This window comes from Gymnoscopelus braueri (genome assembly GCF_963280865.1).
Source record: "Gymnoscopelus braueri genome assembly, chromosome: 22".
In the NCBI taxonomy this organism is placed as follows: domain Eukaryota; kingdom Metazoa; phylum Chordata; class Actinopteri; order Myctophiformes; family Myctophidae; genus Gymnoscopelus; species Gymnoscopelus braueri.
This window is the reverse complement of record NC_137624.1, coordinates 24371168-24387327: the sequence shown is the minus strand read 5'-3', so window position 1 is coordinate 24387327 and position 16160 is coordinate 24371168. Positions and strand designations below refer to the sequence as shown.

The following is a 16160-nucleotide window of genomic DNA, read 5'->3' as shown; positions in this document are numbered from 1 at the left end:
ACACGTGAGAAAACATTCATGTTAACTAGACCAATACATCCTCAGTCACTACAGCCTACACACACACACACACACACACACACACACACACACACACACACACACACACACACACACTTTCTCTCCCCTCCCTATCTCATGGCACTGAGCTGTCTCTTTAATAAGATCACTGTGAATGTGATACAGGATTTGAGAGCTCATTTATACATGCCTCTGTTTTTTTAGGCAAGGGGGCTTCAAAACGTTCAAGTCTTGTAGGCATTTACTCAGAGCTGAATTGCTGTGGGAGGACAAAAGAAAACGAGTGGGGGTGGATTCTGGCTGCAGCAAGATAGAGGGGGAAAAAAACATTAAAGTCAATGTCTTTCATGTTTCAGAATGCATTTGTATGAGACTCTCTATAACATTTTCTTCATTTGAAAGCATTCATCTACATGTTTCACTGTAGGTTTACCTTAAATTATGTTTGCAGCTTCCTGCAGTCGTGGCTTTTCTTCACTGTGAGTCTATAAGGCTGGACTTTGGTCATTCCGTTTCCTCAATAATATCATACTTGAAAGAGTCCATTGTTTCAATGGCCCCCATTAGTGAAAGAAAAACTAGTTCAGCTATGCAAATTCGAGTCACAATGTGTTTTAGACAAAACATAACACTATCATAATCACTGTACTTTAATTAATCAATTAAAAGGTGATCCTGTTCTGACTGGGCTGCTGAACTCTATGGGTAATGATCCACAATATAAACTTGTGATCTATAAAATGTATTGCTTATGGTTTTGTATAGCGGCACTGGACTGAGGAAGCATCAAATTACAGTATTATCTAAATATGAAGTCCATACAGTATCTGCATGGTGACTTATCATGACAAATGGGCAGTATTCATATAGAGACATTAGTACTAATTATTAAAGCAAATGTGAGTTTTCATAGTACATGATAAAAAAACTGTGCCTCTGGTGACAATTCAACACAGAAATGTCTCTCTCATTCCAGGAAGCCTCTGGGCACTCCTTTACCATTGCATAATAATGCCTGATTTACGCTCCGTCGTATGCCTGTGTCGCAAAAATACCCGATCGACAAGCTCACAATGCATCATGGATGCGACGCGTTGTAAGCTTGTAGATCGGCTATTTTCGGTGCGCTATACCGTCATATGACGAAGTATAAATCAGGCTTACACTTACAAAAGTAGTGGCACAAAAGAGCGACCTGTTATCCATCACCAACACTTCTAAATAAACATCTCTTAAATTTTAAATATTTTATAAAAATAATTCCAAACAGGATTAAAGCTTGTAAATTGTAACATTTCTAAATAATACACAGATTATTATGTTACCGATTGAGACAGGGTGTATTTATTCAAACATTCAGAGGAGAAGGGATGTGAATAATTTAAATCCTTGACTTTCAATAAGAGTACAGAGCAAAATGTTGGTGTGTAGTAGAACATAGCAAACCATTTGCTACCAGTATTTGGTACTAGCAGCAAACTACTCTCTTGATTCAACTACAAAACATCCATGGTAATGGAGACATTGTCAGTCTATTAGTGTCCAATTTGTATTAGTTTAGGTTGCAATATTTACTCTTGTGATTTTATATAATATATGCCAACAGCCATCATAATGAAGAACCACAATGGAAATTGTATTGATATACTGTACAGTCAGGTACTAATTGGGTTGTTTTTCCCATTAACGTACAGTAAAAATAACAGCTCTACAAATATTGGCAGATGAAGACAGACCACTCACTAGTGGCAAACCTCTCTGTGCCACCATGCCAACAAACACATCACAATTTAAATAATACAGGATCATAGCTTAATGTTTGATTCCCCATACCAAAAAACAACAGATTTGTGACTTCCCAATCTGACAATTTGTATGGGGGAAAAAAAACAAAAAATCAAAACAAAGTATGTGGTTCTGAACACAGAAGTGTGCTTAGTTATGACCATTATACAGTATCTATACTTTTCAATCTATGATTTCATCATTTATTAAGGTCTGACAATAAACCTGTAATCTAACAAGAACCATAATATGAAATGGAGAAACAATAGCTATATTAAGAGGTAGCTCAGGTTATCTCAGATGGTAACATTGTTGCATTACAGCACCATCTCCCAGATTCTCTCTTGCAGTCCATTAAATGTTTAAAAACACAACTGTCTGATGGGGGGGGGGCTGTTTTTTGTGTCACTCCATTACGTCACCATAAGGAGTCTTCTTAGGGCCTGTTTGTTCATCCGACTTGGGTACTGAAAGACAGATAGAATAATAATAGAACATTATTAGAGGCAGCAAGAAAATATACATTTGTTCATATTTCATTCCTTCTGACTTAACATGTACAATGATTTTTTATTTATTTAGGCATTTAGCAGACGCTCTTATCAAGAGCAACTTACAAGTGCGAGATCGTAATAAGCCAGGTTAACACTTTCAACCCGCCATCCCAAGTTTGGGCATGTCATTATAGGCATTATAGGCAAAAATAGCAGATCTTCAAGGCGCCGCAATGCAACATATTGTGAGTTTGTAGATTGGCTATTTTCACTATTCATCATACTAAGTGTAGGGCTTAAGTGATTAAGAGGTATTGGCGGCACATCAAATGTGCATGATACAAAGGCCAAGTCTGAACAATGTGAAAAATGCATGTTATTTCATCAGGTGAAATAACATGAGGCATGGACAAATTGGTCAGCAGTTGACGATTAATTGTCACACAAATAATTGCGATTAACGGTTTAATTATGTTTTCGGCATTGAACATTGCAACATATGAATACAATTTTAATTTCTGTTTGTTTTCTAGGCTTCATAATCACAAATTGCACAGGGCCGATATGACAATTAACTTAAACATACAAAGAAATTACTGACACATTTAATAATTGTATACTTATTTTATATATATATATATATATATATATATATATATATATATATATATATATATATATATATATATATATATATATATATATATATATATATATATAGTGGAAAAATCTGATCTGAAGCTTGTAGACATGGGAACGATTATGACGATTATGCAAAAATAATTGCGATTATCTCAAATAATTATGATTAGGCGAGTATGTAATAACTGTGACAGGCCTACTCACTTTGAGGTGCCGGTGGTGGTGATCTGTCTGGGACTTTGCCCGTTTCTAGAAGAATCCAAAGATCTGTACACTTTTGCGTCTCCCAGCGTGTCACTAAATAGCTTGCAACTGATGAAGTCACTGACAACGGAGGAGAGGGAGTGTAAGAATAGTGACAAATAAAGACACTGTGAGTGACATGTCTGGTCTGGTATGTGGGGTGAACTGGTGGTCACAGACTATTCACCAGCCTGATCAAAAATGGTCTCACCAACTGATATAAGTAGGTTCCATTGAAAGGGATAAGGAAGCTTCATCTGTAGAAGTTTTTGAATTCCAAATAAACCAGCAGTACCTAAAAAGGAGCACACAACAGGATACAACATCTGTTACTATGTACATACTAATGTACTAACTGTACCTCTGTACCTTTTGCAAACTGTTAATACAGTATTCAATCAATCAATCAATCAATCAATCAATCCACACACACACACACACACACACACACACACACACACACACACACACACACACACACACACACACACACACACACACACACACACACACACACACACACACACACACACACACACACACACGTATATATAGTTGATAATATAATCATGCAACATCCAAAAGCCTTATAACTGTGGAATAGTTCAAATAATACTTTACAATCAAGGTGATACTGTTGTCTCTCAACAGATAAGACTCACCAAAAGCAAAGGTCCCTGTCCCTTTCATAAAGGCGCCGGACTGACAAGCAGCATATTGCCCTAAACCCTGAGAGGATAATAACACAACATCAAATACACGAGTTGATCTGTATAATGGGAAAGGTGAATGGATGCCATCAACCTTGGAAGCATGCACAGAATGAATGTTACCCACAGGATGTTTTGCTGCCAGGGCATCGTCTACTTTCGTGAGCCCGATGTTGACCATGTTGTTGTCTGAGATGATGAGATACTTGACACGAAATATCAATCACAGAGCGATATTCTGCCTCGACATGCTCTTATTTATAGTTAATATATCCAGTTGTTATCTAACTTGCTTGCCACTGACTTCCTTGTTGTAAAGACAGGACTTGTTTTTACTCAACATATAACGCCGCCAAGTGGAGTGGAGGTGATACTGCAACTGTCTACCAACAAGTCTGATGAAAGCTCAAAGATGTCATGTCCAGTGGTGGAAAGTAACTTGGTACATTTACTTAAGTACTGTACTTAAGTAAAATGTTGATGTATTTAATTTTACTTTACTGGAGTATTTCCAATTTTCAATATTTTAGCTTCTACTCCACTACATCTCAGAGGAAAATATTGTACTTGTACTACACTACAATCATTTGAAAACTTCAGATTTAGATTATTATTACAAAATACATTAACCACTTAAGCTCTATATTTCGGCTATTTGAAAATAGCCGCTCTACAAGCTCACAACGCGTCATATCGCGACGCGTTGTGAGCTTGTAGATCTGCTATTTTCAAAAGATTTGTATACATTTTGAAAACTTGAAATGAGACATTCTGCATAATGAGTACTTAAGCTGGTGGAGTAATCACACAAACCTGGCTGCCTTGATTCTATTGGGGTCATGTGTCATGTCTATGTTCCCTCAGCCCTATGTTCCCTCAGTTTAGGGTTAGGGTTTAGGGTTTGGTTTAGTTTTGAGGGAACAAAAGGCTGAGGGAACATAGGGCTAAGGGAGCATTATGCTCCCATTCGATTCAGGTGTTCAACTGGAACAGATTAGACCAAGGAGGACAATAATTATTATGAAAGTTAATGTAGCATAATAATTGAACAATATTCTGAGCTTTTGATCCTTTTGAACTGGCTGTGGGCTGACGGGTCCTTGGTTTGTGTGAGTTTACCGTTTTTAGTTAAAGCAGTCTGATGACAAATTAAAAAGACAGTTCTAAAACCTGTTTCTCAACTGATGCTGCACTTTAACACAATCTACTCTAAGAACTGCTTGGCACCGGCATACTGGGATGTCCATATTCCACCCATACACTGACCTTTTGTTAAAACTGACATAACAGCTAAAAACTGAAAATATATTGGTATTTTGAAGCTCTAAAGGTCGTGTTGCTATTTGTAATGAGCGTAAAACACTGATATAAAACCAAATAATTTAATTTAATTTAATCTAAAACTCCAACCAAATGTAACCCCATAAAATATTTTATATTATATTTGAACAGTTAAAACAAATACATTTAGACTTGTAAGAGAGACACTACACAGAAAATGTTCAAATGTCCACACCAAAAGCAGCATGAACAAAAGTAATGAAGCCAATAATAAATGAACACATAAAAATTCCTGCTGACAGATGTCTCGATGAACATGAGAAGAGAGCGCCCCCCTTGATCGCAGATACATTCCTGTTGACAGCTCACACCATAAGAGCTCTATCTTCTAGGTGGTATTCTGAGGGGGAAGGCTGGATACCTGATAGGGAGACAGATGGAAAGAATGCAACAACCACACACACACACACACACACACACACACACACACACACACACACACACACACACACACACACACACACACACACACACACACACAAATTCAACATTCAAAACAGATGTGTCAATAGTCACCCAACGATGGCAAAGAACAATTTATTTTTAAAAAATCCAATAGAAACTTCATACATCAGAATTTATTTATATCTCTTCCCATTCACGGAACAATAGGACAGATTGGCTGCTAGAGCTGGTATTTTGATCTCAATTGTGAAGTGAACTTATCTTGAGGGACAGCTGCTGATCAGAGTATATCAAATAGATCAAAATAGACAATATGGTTGTGTGTCACTCACTGGTACATCATAAAAGAGAGTTCATTTTTGTCATTTTCCACAGGTATTCTGCTAGGTGGCTGATGCAGCTCATAATATAAAATTACCATAGCAAGTCTTTAAAGGTAGTGTAAGTGAGTTTTGGTTCAAATAAAAAGTAACAGGTGTCTCCCCGTTTGTCCAGCTCTTTAGTAAACAGAAAATACATTTCCAGGTGGGTTACCAATTTCATCCAATCAGGAGACAGTATCATCATCGTCTCCTGATCATTATCAGCTTAATTTTGAGTGTTCCAGTTCCAATTGTGTCGGCTCATTCTTGCTGTGGTCACTTCCAATTTAACTTGTTTATCCTGTATGAGTTCTCTCCTGATTGAATAACATTGGTATCATGACTTTTTTTTTACTAAAGAGCTGGAGAGCCAGGGAGACCTGTTACTGAACAAACACTCACTGTACTTGTCTTACTGGCATTTGTAGTCCCCTCCCTAGGATGGCTGGACTACATAGTGAGAAGGTGAAAAAGAAAGCTGTTGTGGCATACAGGCATATTTCTAAGAAAACAACTCAACCTAAGTGCAGAGACTTAGTCTTTTGTGTTAAGTTTATTAATACACACTTGAAAATCTACCTGTAAGCAAGCAAGCAAATCTATTACGCAAACCTGCTGCACTGGTGGATGTGAGGAAATGTCCACATTTACTTGCTCCTTGGGGATATTTAAAGCCTCGAATGCTGCAACCGAAGCTTGGGTTTAGGGTACAGGATACATAAAATGAACAAACAGCCTATGTATGGATTATCAATAATAAACCCATAAGTGCAATGTGATGAGAGCATAGATCAATGTGTGAATCTATTATGACAAAAAATGTCAAATGATTTGAAGTCATAAACTTCAAATCAAGATCCCTTTCACAGTGTTCTGGTAAACCAGATGATCTCACAAGTTTTCCACCACAAAGTGAGATTTTCTAATCAGCAAGGATTCATTAAAATATATATAAGATTAACAGTCATAACATTCTTTTTCATTAATTACTAGCCTGCAGAACTATATATAAAACATTCCATTTAAATTCATAAGATGATTGTGCCAGTTTAACCAGGGGGGGGTACATCCAGAGGCTAAGGCTATTTCCTTGCCATGTAAACGTTTGGGAACCTCTGGACTACAATATTCACAGCACCTCACAATTCTTTTTTTAGGTTTTGTCAGTCCAACTTAAATACATGATCATTGTTTCCATAGCGTTAAGAACTCCTAACGCTATGGACCAGAGCTAGTAGATGCATATATACTGTAGACAACACGACATGAAAACAGCACTCTTCATCCTGTAGGATGGTTCGTAATTTCAACATCCCAATCAAAATCCCAAAAATCATATTATATCCACATTTTATTTATTTATCATTTTACAGTGAAGAGATGGTCAGTTACCCCCAACTGTACTTCTATTCACATACTGTAGCTCTTTATTTCTAGGTGATTAATGCTTATATTCTTACAAAACAAAAGGATTTCTGACACATTCTGTACACTCCTGCCGCCGATCACTCCCCATCCAATCATATGACAAAGACTAACATGGGAGCCAACATTTGAGCGCAGTGTTGAGAACCCATCCACATACCCATACATACAAAATAAACAATCAACAAATTGCATGTACATCTGGTGCCACATGCAAATGTTTGTCTGAACTCGTCACCTAAGACACAACAGGAAGACACACATTGAGCGCGAGTGTGGATAATACAGTGAAAAGGTAGGTGCTTAGGGATGAAACTGAAACCAATTTACTTGAATCATACCTGTGCAGTAGGAAGAAGGGGAAAAAAAGGAATTGGTATTAGGCCTTTTGAATATACGGTCTCCTATGTAAATTCAACCTGGGCATTATGTGGGGATTTCAAGTGTTTTATCCCAGGACATCCCTCACAGAGGAGTATTCAAGCCCGAGTTATACTTGGTTGTGTGGGGGAGGTCGTGCACCAAAATAGCCGATCTACAAGCTCACAAAGCGCCATAGTGCGAGTTTGTACGCATATCGGCTATTTTCGTGACAACTGTCCGCAACCAAGCATAAAACCGGCTTCAGTGTTAAGTGTGATCTGAGCTGGGCTGTAAAGGATCTGGAAGGACAAGTCATGTTAAGAGGTGTAGAGATCGATTCATTCATTCATTCAGAATCAAGACATTTACCATTAGAAAAGAAAAATGCCTTAAAAAAATGAACAGGCCCAGATCTCCCACATACCCACGAAAAAGTCCCATAACATTAGCTTTCTGTGATTTTGCTTTAATAGCTACAATGTGGTTAAAATAATGTGCTTCACAATGTTTTATAAACATATTTCAATCAATAGGGATTTTTCCAACAAAACATCATAAATAAATGTTACAACACTGGATCCTGCTGTCAAAAGATCCAATTTGATCAAATGGAGGTGTTGCAGAGGGCATGCCACTTAAAAACCTTCACGGTTGGCCAATTGTAACCATTCTTTAGAGGAATGCGAATCAAGTACATGAAGGTTTCTACTTAAAGGAGGAGTTCACCCAAAAAATGATTTATTTTATATCAATTGCACACCCCATGAAGCCTTGAATCCATGGATTTATTTTGTTTTTTGTCGCATTCCTAAGCCAATAATTTGATGCCCGGGTGCATTTCCGGTAGGAGACAAAGAATCTACTTTGTGTCTCCTACCGGATACATTAGCCGGTAGGAGACAGGAATCAAATTATTAGCTTAGGAATGCGACAAAAACACAAATAAATCCATGGATTCAAGGCTTCATGGGGTGTGCATTTGATAGAAAATAAGTCATTTTTTGGGTGAACTACTCCTTTAACATACTTTTGAGTGTCAAATAACTATAAACCTAGCCAATTCAAATTCAGCCTTCTTTGAAATGTTCTGATTAGAATTTAATAAATCATTTTTACCAAGGAAACACTTCCAGAATAGTTTTTTCCTGACAGAACTGTCAATCCCCCCCTCCCCCCACAAGATCCCGAACAAAATATCTTCATTGAATCAAGAGCTGTAAAATTCTATAATATGGCCCCTTTCAAAAGCAAGAGACATACACTAATCAACCCCCCCCCCTCACCACTTCATCAGTGTCCTTCAGTCTGTAACGGCAGCATACACACACACACACACACACACACACGCATCCACACACGCATCCACACACACAACCACACAAACAAACACACAATACTGGTAGTGTGATTCAATCAGTGAAATCGATCTGTTGCATGTTCTGGTTGGTCTCAGGAGAGAATGACAGACATAGAGGTGGCTAAGGAGGTGAAAGACCAGGACGATGGCAGCCATGTGTACCAGAGAGGTCACAGGGGGAGCAGTACAGTGAAAAGGTCCATGTCCCATTGTACCAGCTTAATGACAGGTACTGTAGCCCCTAGATCCCAAATCGCACACACATCAAACCCAGCTGGTGGGTGGAGAAAAAAAGTGGATGACAACTGTCCATAGTCGACTGTGGTCCAAAGTGTGCCAACTTTTTAAATCAGTGGAACAACTTCTCTCCCTCCCCTCACATACAAATCCATAGCAGCAGGTGGAGCTCGGGGGTCTCCAACCTCAAGAAAGAAAAAAACAAAACAATAATAATAATAATTATAATAATAATGTTTCCCAAACATCCCCATCCACACGGGAAGCAAGCTATGGAGATTTATCAGTTCTGGGAAGTGGTAGTTGTCTTTGTTTTATTCTTCTCCAGCTCTTCAATCCCAATCACCCCATCAACCAACCAACATTGTCCTCCGTCGTTAGTCTCGTGTCAGCAGATTATTATTATTTTTTCTTTCATTTTTGCACTTTGTCCCCCGTCCCCTCCCCTCCCACAAGTCTAATCCTTCCCCCCATTCTCTCTCCTCTTCCTGATGAGAATGGAGGGAGGGGATCATCGTTCAGGCTCGGACTCCAGGGCCAGCACCCGTTTGCGCTCACGACACTGCTTCTTGTGGGCAGGCCAGTCCCTCTGCTGGCACTGGGAGCCGCAGTAACGTGCCACCTGGCAGCGCCCACAGATGTTAAACTCTCTGAGCTGTGGAGAAGCATGAGAGCACCTTAAATTGTGTGTTTAAGTGACAGAAAACACTATTGGCACCGTGGCTGTACGTGCACAACTTTGCTTTTCATCTTCCAACTATTGCTGCATTTTTATGCATTTAAACCACAGCTTGATATGGACAAATAAAAATAAATTAATTGTCCAGTAAATAGTCCCCGACGTTTGAATTTCTGAATGAAATTCAAACTTGTTATTACAATTGTGTTTGGCCAAAATTGCTCCAATTATTCAGGTACGTTCGGTAACATTTTATGTTTTAACTTTGGTTAAAATGTACACAAAGTCTAAAATAGTCTATGTTTATGTACAGTACGCTATATGGCAGAAGCTCTGAATAGAGAAAGACGTGTATTGACACCAGTATGATCCTTCAAATATTTCAAACATCAAATATATTTTTGTTAAGACCGCTAGTGATGATACGTACCCTCCTCTCGATGAGTGAACAAGGAGGGTAGTGACACTCGTAATAGGTGCATGAGCATTCCTCCTCCTCCACTAGCTCCCCGTTGGCATTATAATAACGCGTTCGGCTCAGCTCAAGGTACTGTTCTTCCACTGGGTCAGCTGGCACTTGCTGGATGGCCAACCAATACAAGGACTGCTCTCTGAAGATGGAAAACGGAGAAAGAACAGGTGGATATACATTAGTGAACAAGCATCCACTACACATTAAGTGCCAACATGGTGGTTGGCTGCAGACAGCCACGTGGCCCCTCCAATACATGTGATGTCACCAGTCACTTGTTTTCAACTGACAGGGTGCTATACATGTGGAGGAAGTACTGCCCCCCATTAAACAGGTGCCTCAACAAACCTGAAGGAGTTGCTAGTGCAGTGACAGAAATCACCCTCCACACGCGGCTTCCCACAGCCACTTGTGTTCATTGGAGTGTATTGGTCTATTTATTAATTGGTCCATTTATGCTACTGTATTTAAAGACGACCCGGGGGTGTGCAGTCACAGTGCCGAGTGGGAATTCAGTTTGACCAACGGTTTTGTACCTATACATCTTGTCTGGATGTAACAAATAAAATATTGAATCTTAATTTCACTTTCCTCTTACTTCCTCAAAGTTTTAGCATTTTAATTCTAAGAACATCAACTGTCTCTTTACCTGCCACATTTCCCCATTTAAATTTAGGGCTTTTGAGCGTCAATAAGCTCGCCATCTGAGGTGGCAAGCTTTGGTGGACACAGAATAGGTTATTAGGCAAGCACGTGTCTGTGCCAATCACAGCAATAGGGGGAAGGGTATTGGAATTGCTTTTGAAACCTCTATTCAATGGAATGCATTGAAGTGTAAACATTTTTCACACATGCCTTCTTTTCCATTGTGTCTTTTGAGTGGGCAGGTTCTTTTTCAACCTGCCTGCGCACATGCCTGCATGATGTCAGTGTGACGTGGTCTGATAAGCGGTCTATACACACCACTTGCTGTTGAATAGTGATTTGTGGAATGTGTCACATTACATCATGTTGTACCAGGAGGGGTATGTTGTAGTCAACAGGGGAGATGGAATAACAACTGGAAACAAACAAGCAAGACCAAACCAACAATATTAACCCCCTAACAATTTAAGAAACAACCCTGGATTAGGATTGAAGGACACTTCACTGAGTAGACTGCTTATCTGGTCTGCCAGGCATTATGTTTTGAACCTGCAGTTTTCCCAGTTGAAAAAGCGATTCGCCAATGAGTGCCAGCCTGGGGGTGGGTCTAATGATTAGCCAATTAATTACGTGCTGTTGTCAAGCTGTGTACAAGAGCTGAGGTGACTGGTGAGGAGTAATAACCAGTGTTGGGATTTAATGTTCTTTTTCAGTGTGCAATGAATGATTTAGTAAAATTCCTTAAAATGTTTCGTTCAAATGATTTGTTCACCAGTTTGTTCAGTGCTTGGCTGGAGGTCTGCCTGTGTAGCATATCCACTCACTGAACTAAAACAGACAGGTTGTCGACTGACTGGATAAATCAGCACAACACGTTCAGGCGACCGTCCACTCAGGTAACGGGATCTAAGCGGCAGGTACTCGCGTTGTCACTTGAAATGTGCCTCATATTTCAATAATGTAGTTTTCTTATTTGGTTGATGATGGCCCAAACTACACAGTTCACAGAGAGGATCGGATACGTTGATCTCTAATGATTGGTTAGGGAAATTAAATCCCCCCCCCCCCCTGGAAAGTGCGTAGGGTGGAGGTAATGTCAGACTGGAGACAGAATCAGTTTTCATACAATCATTTCATTTGTATGAAAAAGATTTGCTTGTTTATCACATCAAAATATACTAGGCCCAAGTTAAAATCAACTGCAGTGGAAACTAGTGAGAGGAACTTTAAATTAATCTAAAACATCTGTGCATGTTTGCTAATGTGATAGTTTCCATCGTAAAGCTAGCCTCGGACTGGTGCAAATGAAGTGTCGTTGGTGGCAATTGTTGCACGGAAAAGACTTGCACGGAACTATTAGGAAAGTCAAATTTTTAGAAAATCTGTCTTGCAATTTTATAATATTAACTCAAAACTAGCTGTGGTACTACCTCTGCTTGCTGGAGATCTCCTCAGGTTTGGGGCTCCAGCCCACTGGAACCAGGCGCAAATTGTCCAGCCGGTTGTCCACTGTCACAGAGTTGATGTGGACCACTTGAAAACTGGGGGCAATGCCTCCTCTGTGCTTCTCCCTATAGAAATATATGCACATTTATAATTATCTGTAAGACTGCAGATAAGTTGCAGAATAACAACGGTTATTAACCACATTCAACTTGGCATTCCTATTTTGTGCATGCCGTTATAGGCAAACATTTTCAGAAAATTTCTAAAATAGCAAAAGTAGCAAACTACGATACAAGCTCACAAGTTTGTAGATGATCTATTTTCTCTATCGTCATAGAACGGCGTATATAGGGCTTAAGTTGTTAATTTTTTCGTAAGAGAACATTTGACAGCCCACCCTTATACGTATGTCAAAAATCAAACAGCATAGTCAAATTCTTAAGACAGACATCCGTCTCTCCATTGAGAGCAAACTTCCAATCCATGCAGTGTCTATGAACAATCTCTATGCACACTGGTTCACTCCATCCATGCATTTCTAATTATGTGAATGTAAAAAAAGAGAAATTGCAATATACAGTATAGGTGTATTAATTAATCAACTCACCAGAGCAGCTCATGTAGTGGCCTGCCTGCCCATCGCCCTTTACCAATGTCAAAGGCATAGGCAAAGATCTTTGCCCCATTGCCATCCGCATCAACCTCCATGCGTGCCTATAAGTGATATCAATGCAAATGTTGAACACGAAAATACAATATATATAGTATACAATAAAGCTGGAAAGCCTAACCCATCTGTTCTGTAATATGCAAATCTTAGCCATTTACCTCAAACGCATAGTTTTCCACCAGCGGTATGTCCTGTTCATCAATCAGTGTGTATTTAGTCTGAAACAAACATTATCTTTAATGCTCTATCTGTAAGAGCACCATGTAGAGCAGAATGAAGTGGCATGTTTAAAACAGGTTTCATATACATCAGGTCTTCATCGGGGGGTCCGTGACCCATAGGGGGTCCTCAGAGTTACTACAGGGGGCCACCAAATATTTATGTGATAGGATTTTTTCCCTTTACATTAACCACTAACATCCCTGTTCTGAGGGGAACATTAGCTGAAAATCTATAAGCTCACAACGCCTCACAGCTGTGAGCTTGTAGATCGGCTATTTTCGGCAAAGTGGCTTGGTATGGAGGGAAAGATTAGCAAAAGGTCCAAGAGCCAAAGGTCAAGCTTACTAAGTATTGAGGGTTTAAGTGGTTAAATGTCTGAAATAAACAAAAACCATAGACCAAACACATTTTGGTGTATGGTGTATTGTATACAATATGTAGTGGGGGTCCCTCAGCTAAGGGGTCCTTGGCCTGAAAAACGTTGACAATGTTTACAAAGCAATTGGGGACATACAATGGGCATCCTACATGTGACTCAGTCAGTGCAGGTGATGGCTCAGATCTTTAAATCTACTTGGATTTTGTCCAAACGTAGTAGGATGCACATACAGCACATAGCAATATACCAACTTCGAATCTCTGAGAAAACAGTGCACCCTTGCTTAAATAATACAACACAGACTGGATGCCACAGAGGGATCAAAACAAGCGTTTTGAGCGACATTGAATTCCATATTTTTTATAGGACATGCATTTTTTTACAGTGTTAAATTACGTTATCTACTGGTCAGCTAACTAACGTTACTCTGTGATACTCTGCAGATGGGAAGCTGATCATTTATCCATCTGAGGATATAACCAAATGGACCCCCGTTCGTTACAGACAAACACTCTCAAGAGTTTAAGTACCACTCATGATTTTACCGTGCAGTCAGTCTGCAATATGGCGCAACTTGAGTAAAGGAGAATCTAAATCATATCATATGTGTGGAGACAGTTTAAGCGATAAAGCATAAACCACGTATGATCATTATTATACCAGAGCCCTGCCGCGTTACACAAAAGATAGTGGATATAACGTTCTAGCGTGGCAATGGCTTCCTCCTCATTAACCAACAACAAGCTGCACACCAACATCCTCATCACATTGAAGTTCACCTTAAAAAACACCAGGTGGAAAAATTATAGGTTACGGAAAGCAATAACACTCGCTCCTGTCGATATAGAACACATGCGGTTGACTGAACGACGTTTAGTCTGGATTAAGGGTTAACGTTAGCCGCTGGCTAGCTGATGTTAGCTTCAAACCTCGCGTCACCAGGCTTTCCGCAGCACCCGTGGAAAGCCCCGTTTCCATTCCATTTTAAACAGAGCCATCCGGCCTAGAGCCCGCCTACTCTGAACCTCGAATCCGGTCATATCCCACAGGCACAAACGCGAGTGTTTCCGTATCCGCCGACACCCTCGACATCGGATATGCCAAACTGGCTAAATCGAATCGAACCCGGTCTGCGTTAGCTTTAGCGGAGATGGAGGAAAAATCAAGTCGAAGTCGGCGCGGCGGCATCACACTAATCCGCTGAAATACACACTGTACCAGGTTTGGAACGTTTTGCACGGGCGCCGTATCAACAACGGTTGTTTGCAATTGAACCGTTCGGTGGTCAAGCATCGCCAAGGCGAGTTTATATGCGCTTTTGTGATCCGCGCGGGCCCTCCTCTGCTCGTCGCACATGGCAGCCCTCCTCGGATCCAGCTCACCTTCCCGGCCACACGGCCAAGTCGAACGATCCCGAGCTTGAAATCCGACATTGGGGAGAGAGAGCAGATGGTCACACCACGCAGCTCAACTTATGATCAACTTGAACGATGTTGAAGTTGACAACTCGTCAGGGCGACCCCCTCAGCCCCAATGCGATGCCAGTTTGTGGGTTAGTGGGTCCAGCCTTCCCCTTGCCCGTTTTTCTGGTTCTCTCCACTCCGGTAGCGATGAGATCCCACTGACACACCGCTACTGGCGTAAGGAAGCCGAACAACGTTTAGGGACCTGCGTCAAGTAAACTTCAGTAACGGTCGGATTTCCGATAAGTCGACTTCAAAGTAAAACGAGCTATTCGTCTTATTTTGAAGTCCTCTAATCGTTAATCCAAAACAGGGAAGCCAGGTTGAGAGTTATTAAAACTCAATTTGTTTTAACCACTCTCAACCTGGCGTCCTTATTTTGGGCATATGCCTGCTATAATTATAGGAATGATGTTCATCATTAAAACATATTTAAAAAATAGCGGTAGCAGAAACACACTTGATCACCTATATAAGCCTAGTAAAAACAGTAGAAACTTGATTCAATTTACCTACTCATTATGGCACAGTAATCACCTGGAACATGCCATTTCATTTCATCATGTTTTTGATGTAATAATTTCAGTCTTTTACAGGTAGACGACCAGAATATAAATATCCTCAAATGACAATTACTGCTGATTAAAGCAGCGGACCCCTTTAGCATTCATTTATTGCAAATTAGAGATTTGAGATGTAACAAATGACAAAGTTGTAATGTGGTAATGTTATTTAACTCTATTTATCAGTCAGTATTGTCACTGGACAGACACTTGGTCACACAATGCTCTACCAATCC

General features: G+C 39.9%; 2 protein-coding genes across 2 annotated transcripts; both read right to left on the bottom strand.

Moving 5' to 3' along the window:
* Positions 1-401: 401 nt before the first annotated feature.
* On the bottom strand, positions 402-4211 carry tmem141 (transmembrane protein 141). The gene is made up of 5 exons (XM_080418840.1): positions 4023-4211; positions 3848-3914; positions 3397-3480; positions 3147-3266; positions 402-2273 (listed from the first exon to the last, which is right to left on the bottom strand). Exons 1-5 carry the CDS (start codon positions 4074-4076, stop codon positions 2212-2214), a joined length of 387 nt encoding a protein of 128 aa, XP_080274966.1. The 5' UTR covers positions 4077-4211; the 3' UTR covers positions 402-2211.
* A 3136-nt stretch (positions 4212-7347) lies between these two features.
* zmynd19 (zinc finger, MYND-type containing 19) lies at positions 7348-15542 on the bottom strand. Its single transcript, XM_080419037.1, has 7 exons — positions 15281-15542; positions 13456-13515; positions 13235-13341; positions 12612-12752; positions 10495-10675; positions 8806-10040; positions 7348-8496 (listed from the first exon to the last, which is right to left on the bottom strand). Exons 1-6 carry the CDS (start codon positions 15329-15331, stop codon positions 9897-9899), a joined length of 684 nt encoding a protein of 227 aa, XP_080275163.1. The 5' UTR covers positions 15332-15542; the 3' UTR covers positions 7348-8496; positions 8806-9896.
* Between the last annotated feature and the right edge of the window lie 618 nt (positions 15543-16160).

Coding starts and splice junctions, on each gene's coding strand:
- tmem141 (XM_080418840.1), bottom strand. CDS start 4,076: ATGGTCAACATCGGGCTCACGAAAGTAGACGATGCCCTGGCAGCAAAA. Junction 3,481..3,847: donor GACAGGGACCTTTGCTTTTG/GTGAGTCTTATC, acceptor GCTCCTTTTTAG/GTACTGCTGGTTTATTTGGA. Junction 3,267..3,396: donor GAACCTACTTATATCAGTTG/GTGAGACCATTT, acceptor CTCCGTTGTCAG/TGACTTCATCAGTTGCAAGC.
- zmynd19 (XM_080419037.1), bottom strand. CDS start 15,331: ATGTCGGATTTCAAGCTCGGGATCGTTCGACTTGGCCGTGTGGCCGGG. Junction 12,753..13,234: donor CCACTACATGAGCTGCTCTG/GTGAGTTGATTA, acceptor ATATTTCTATAG/GGAGAAGCACAGAGGAGGCA. Junction 10,676..12,611: donor GAGATCTCCAGCAAGCAGAG/GTAGTACCACAG, acceptor TTCCATCTTCAG/AGAGCAGTCCTTGTATTGGT.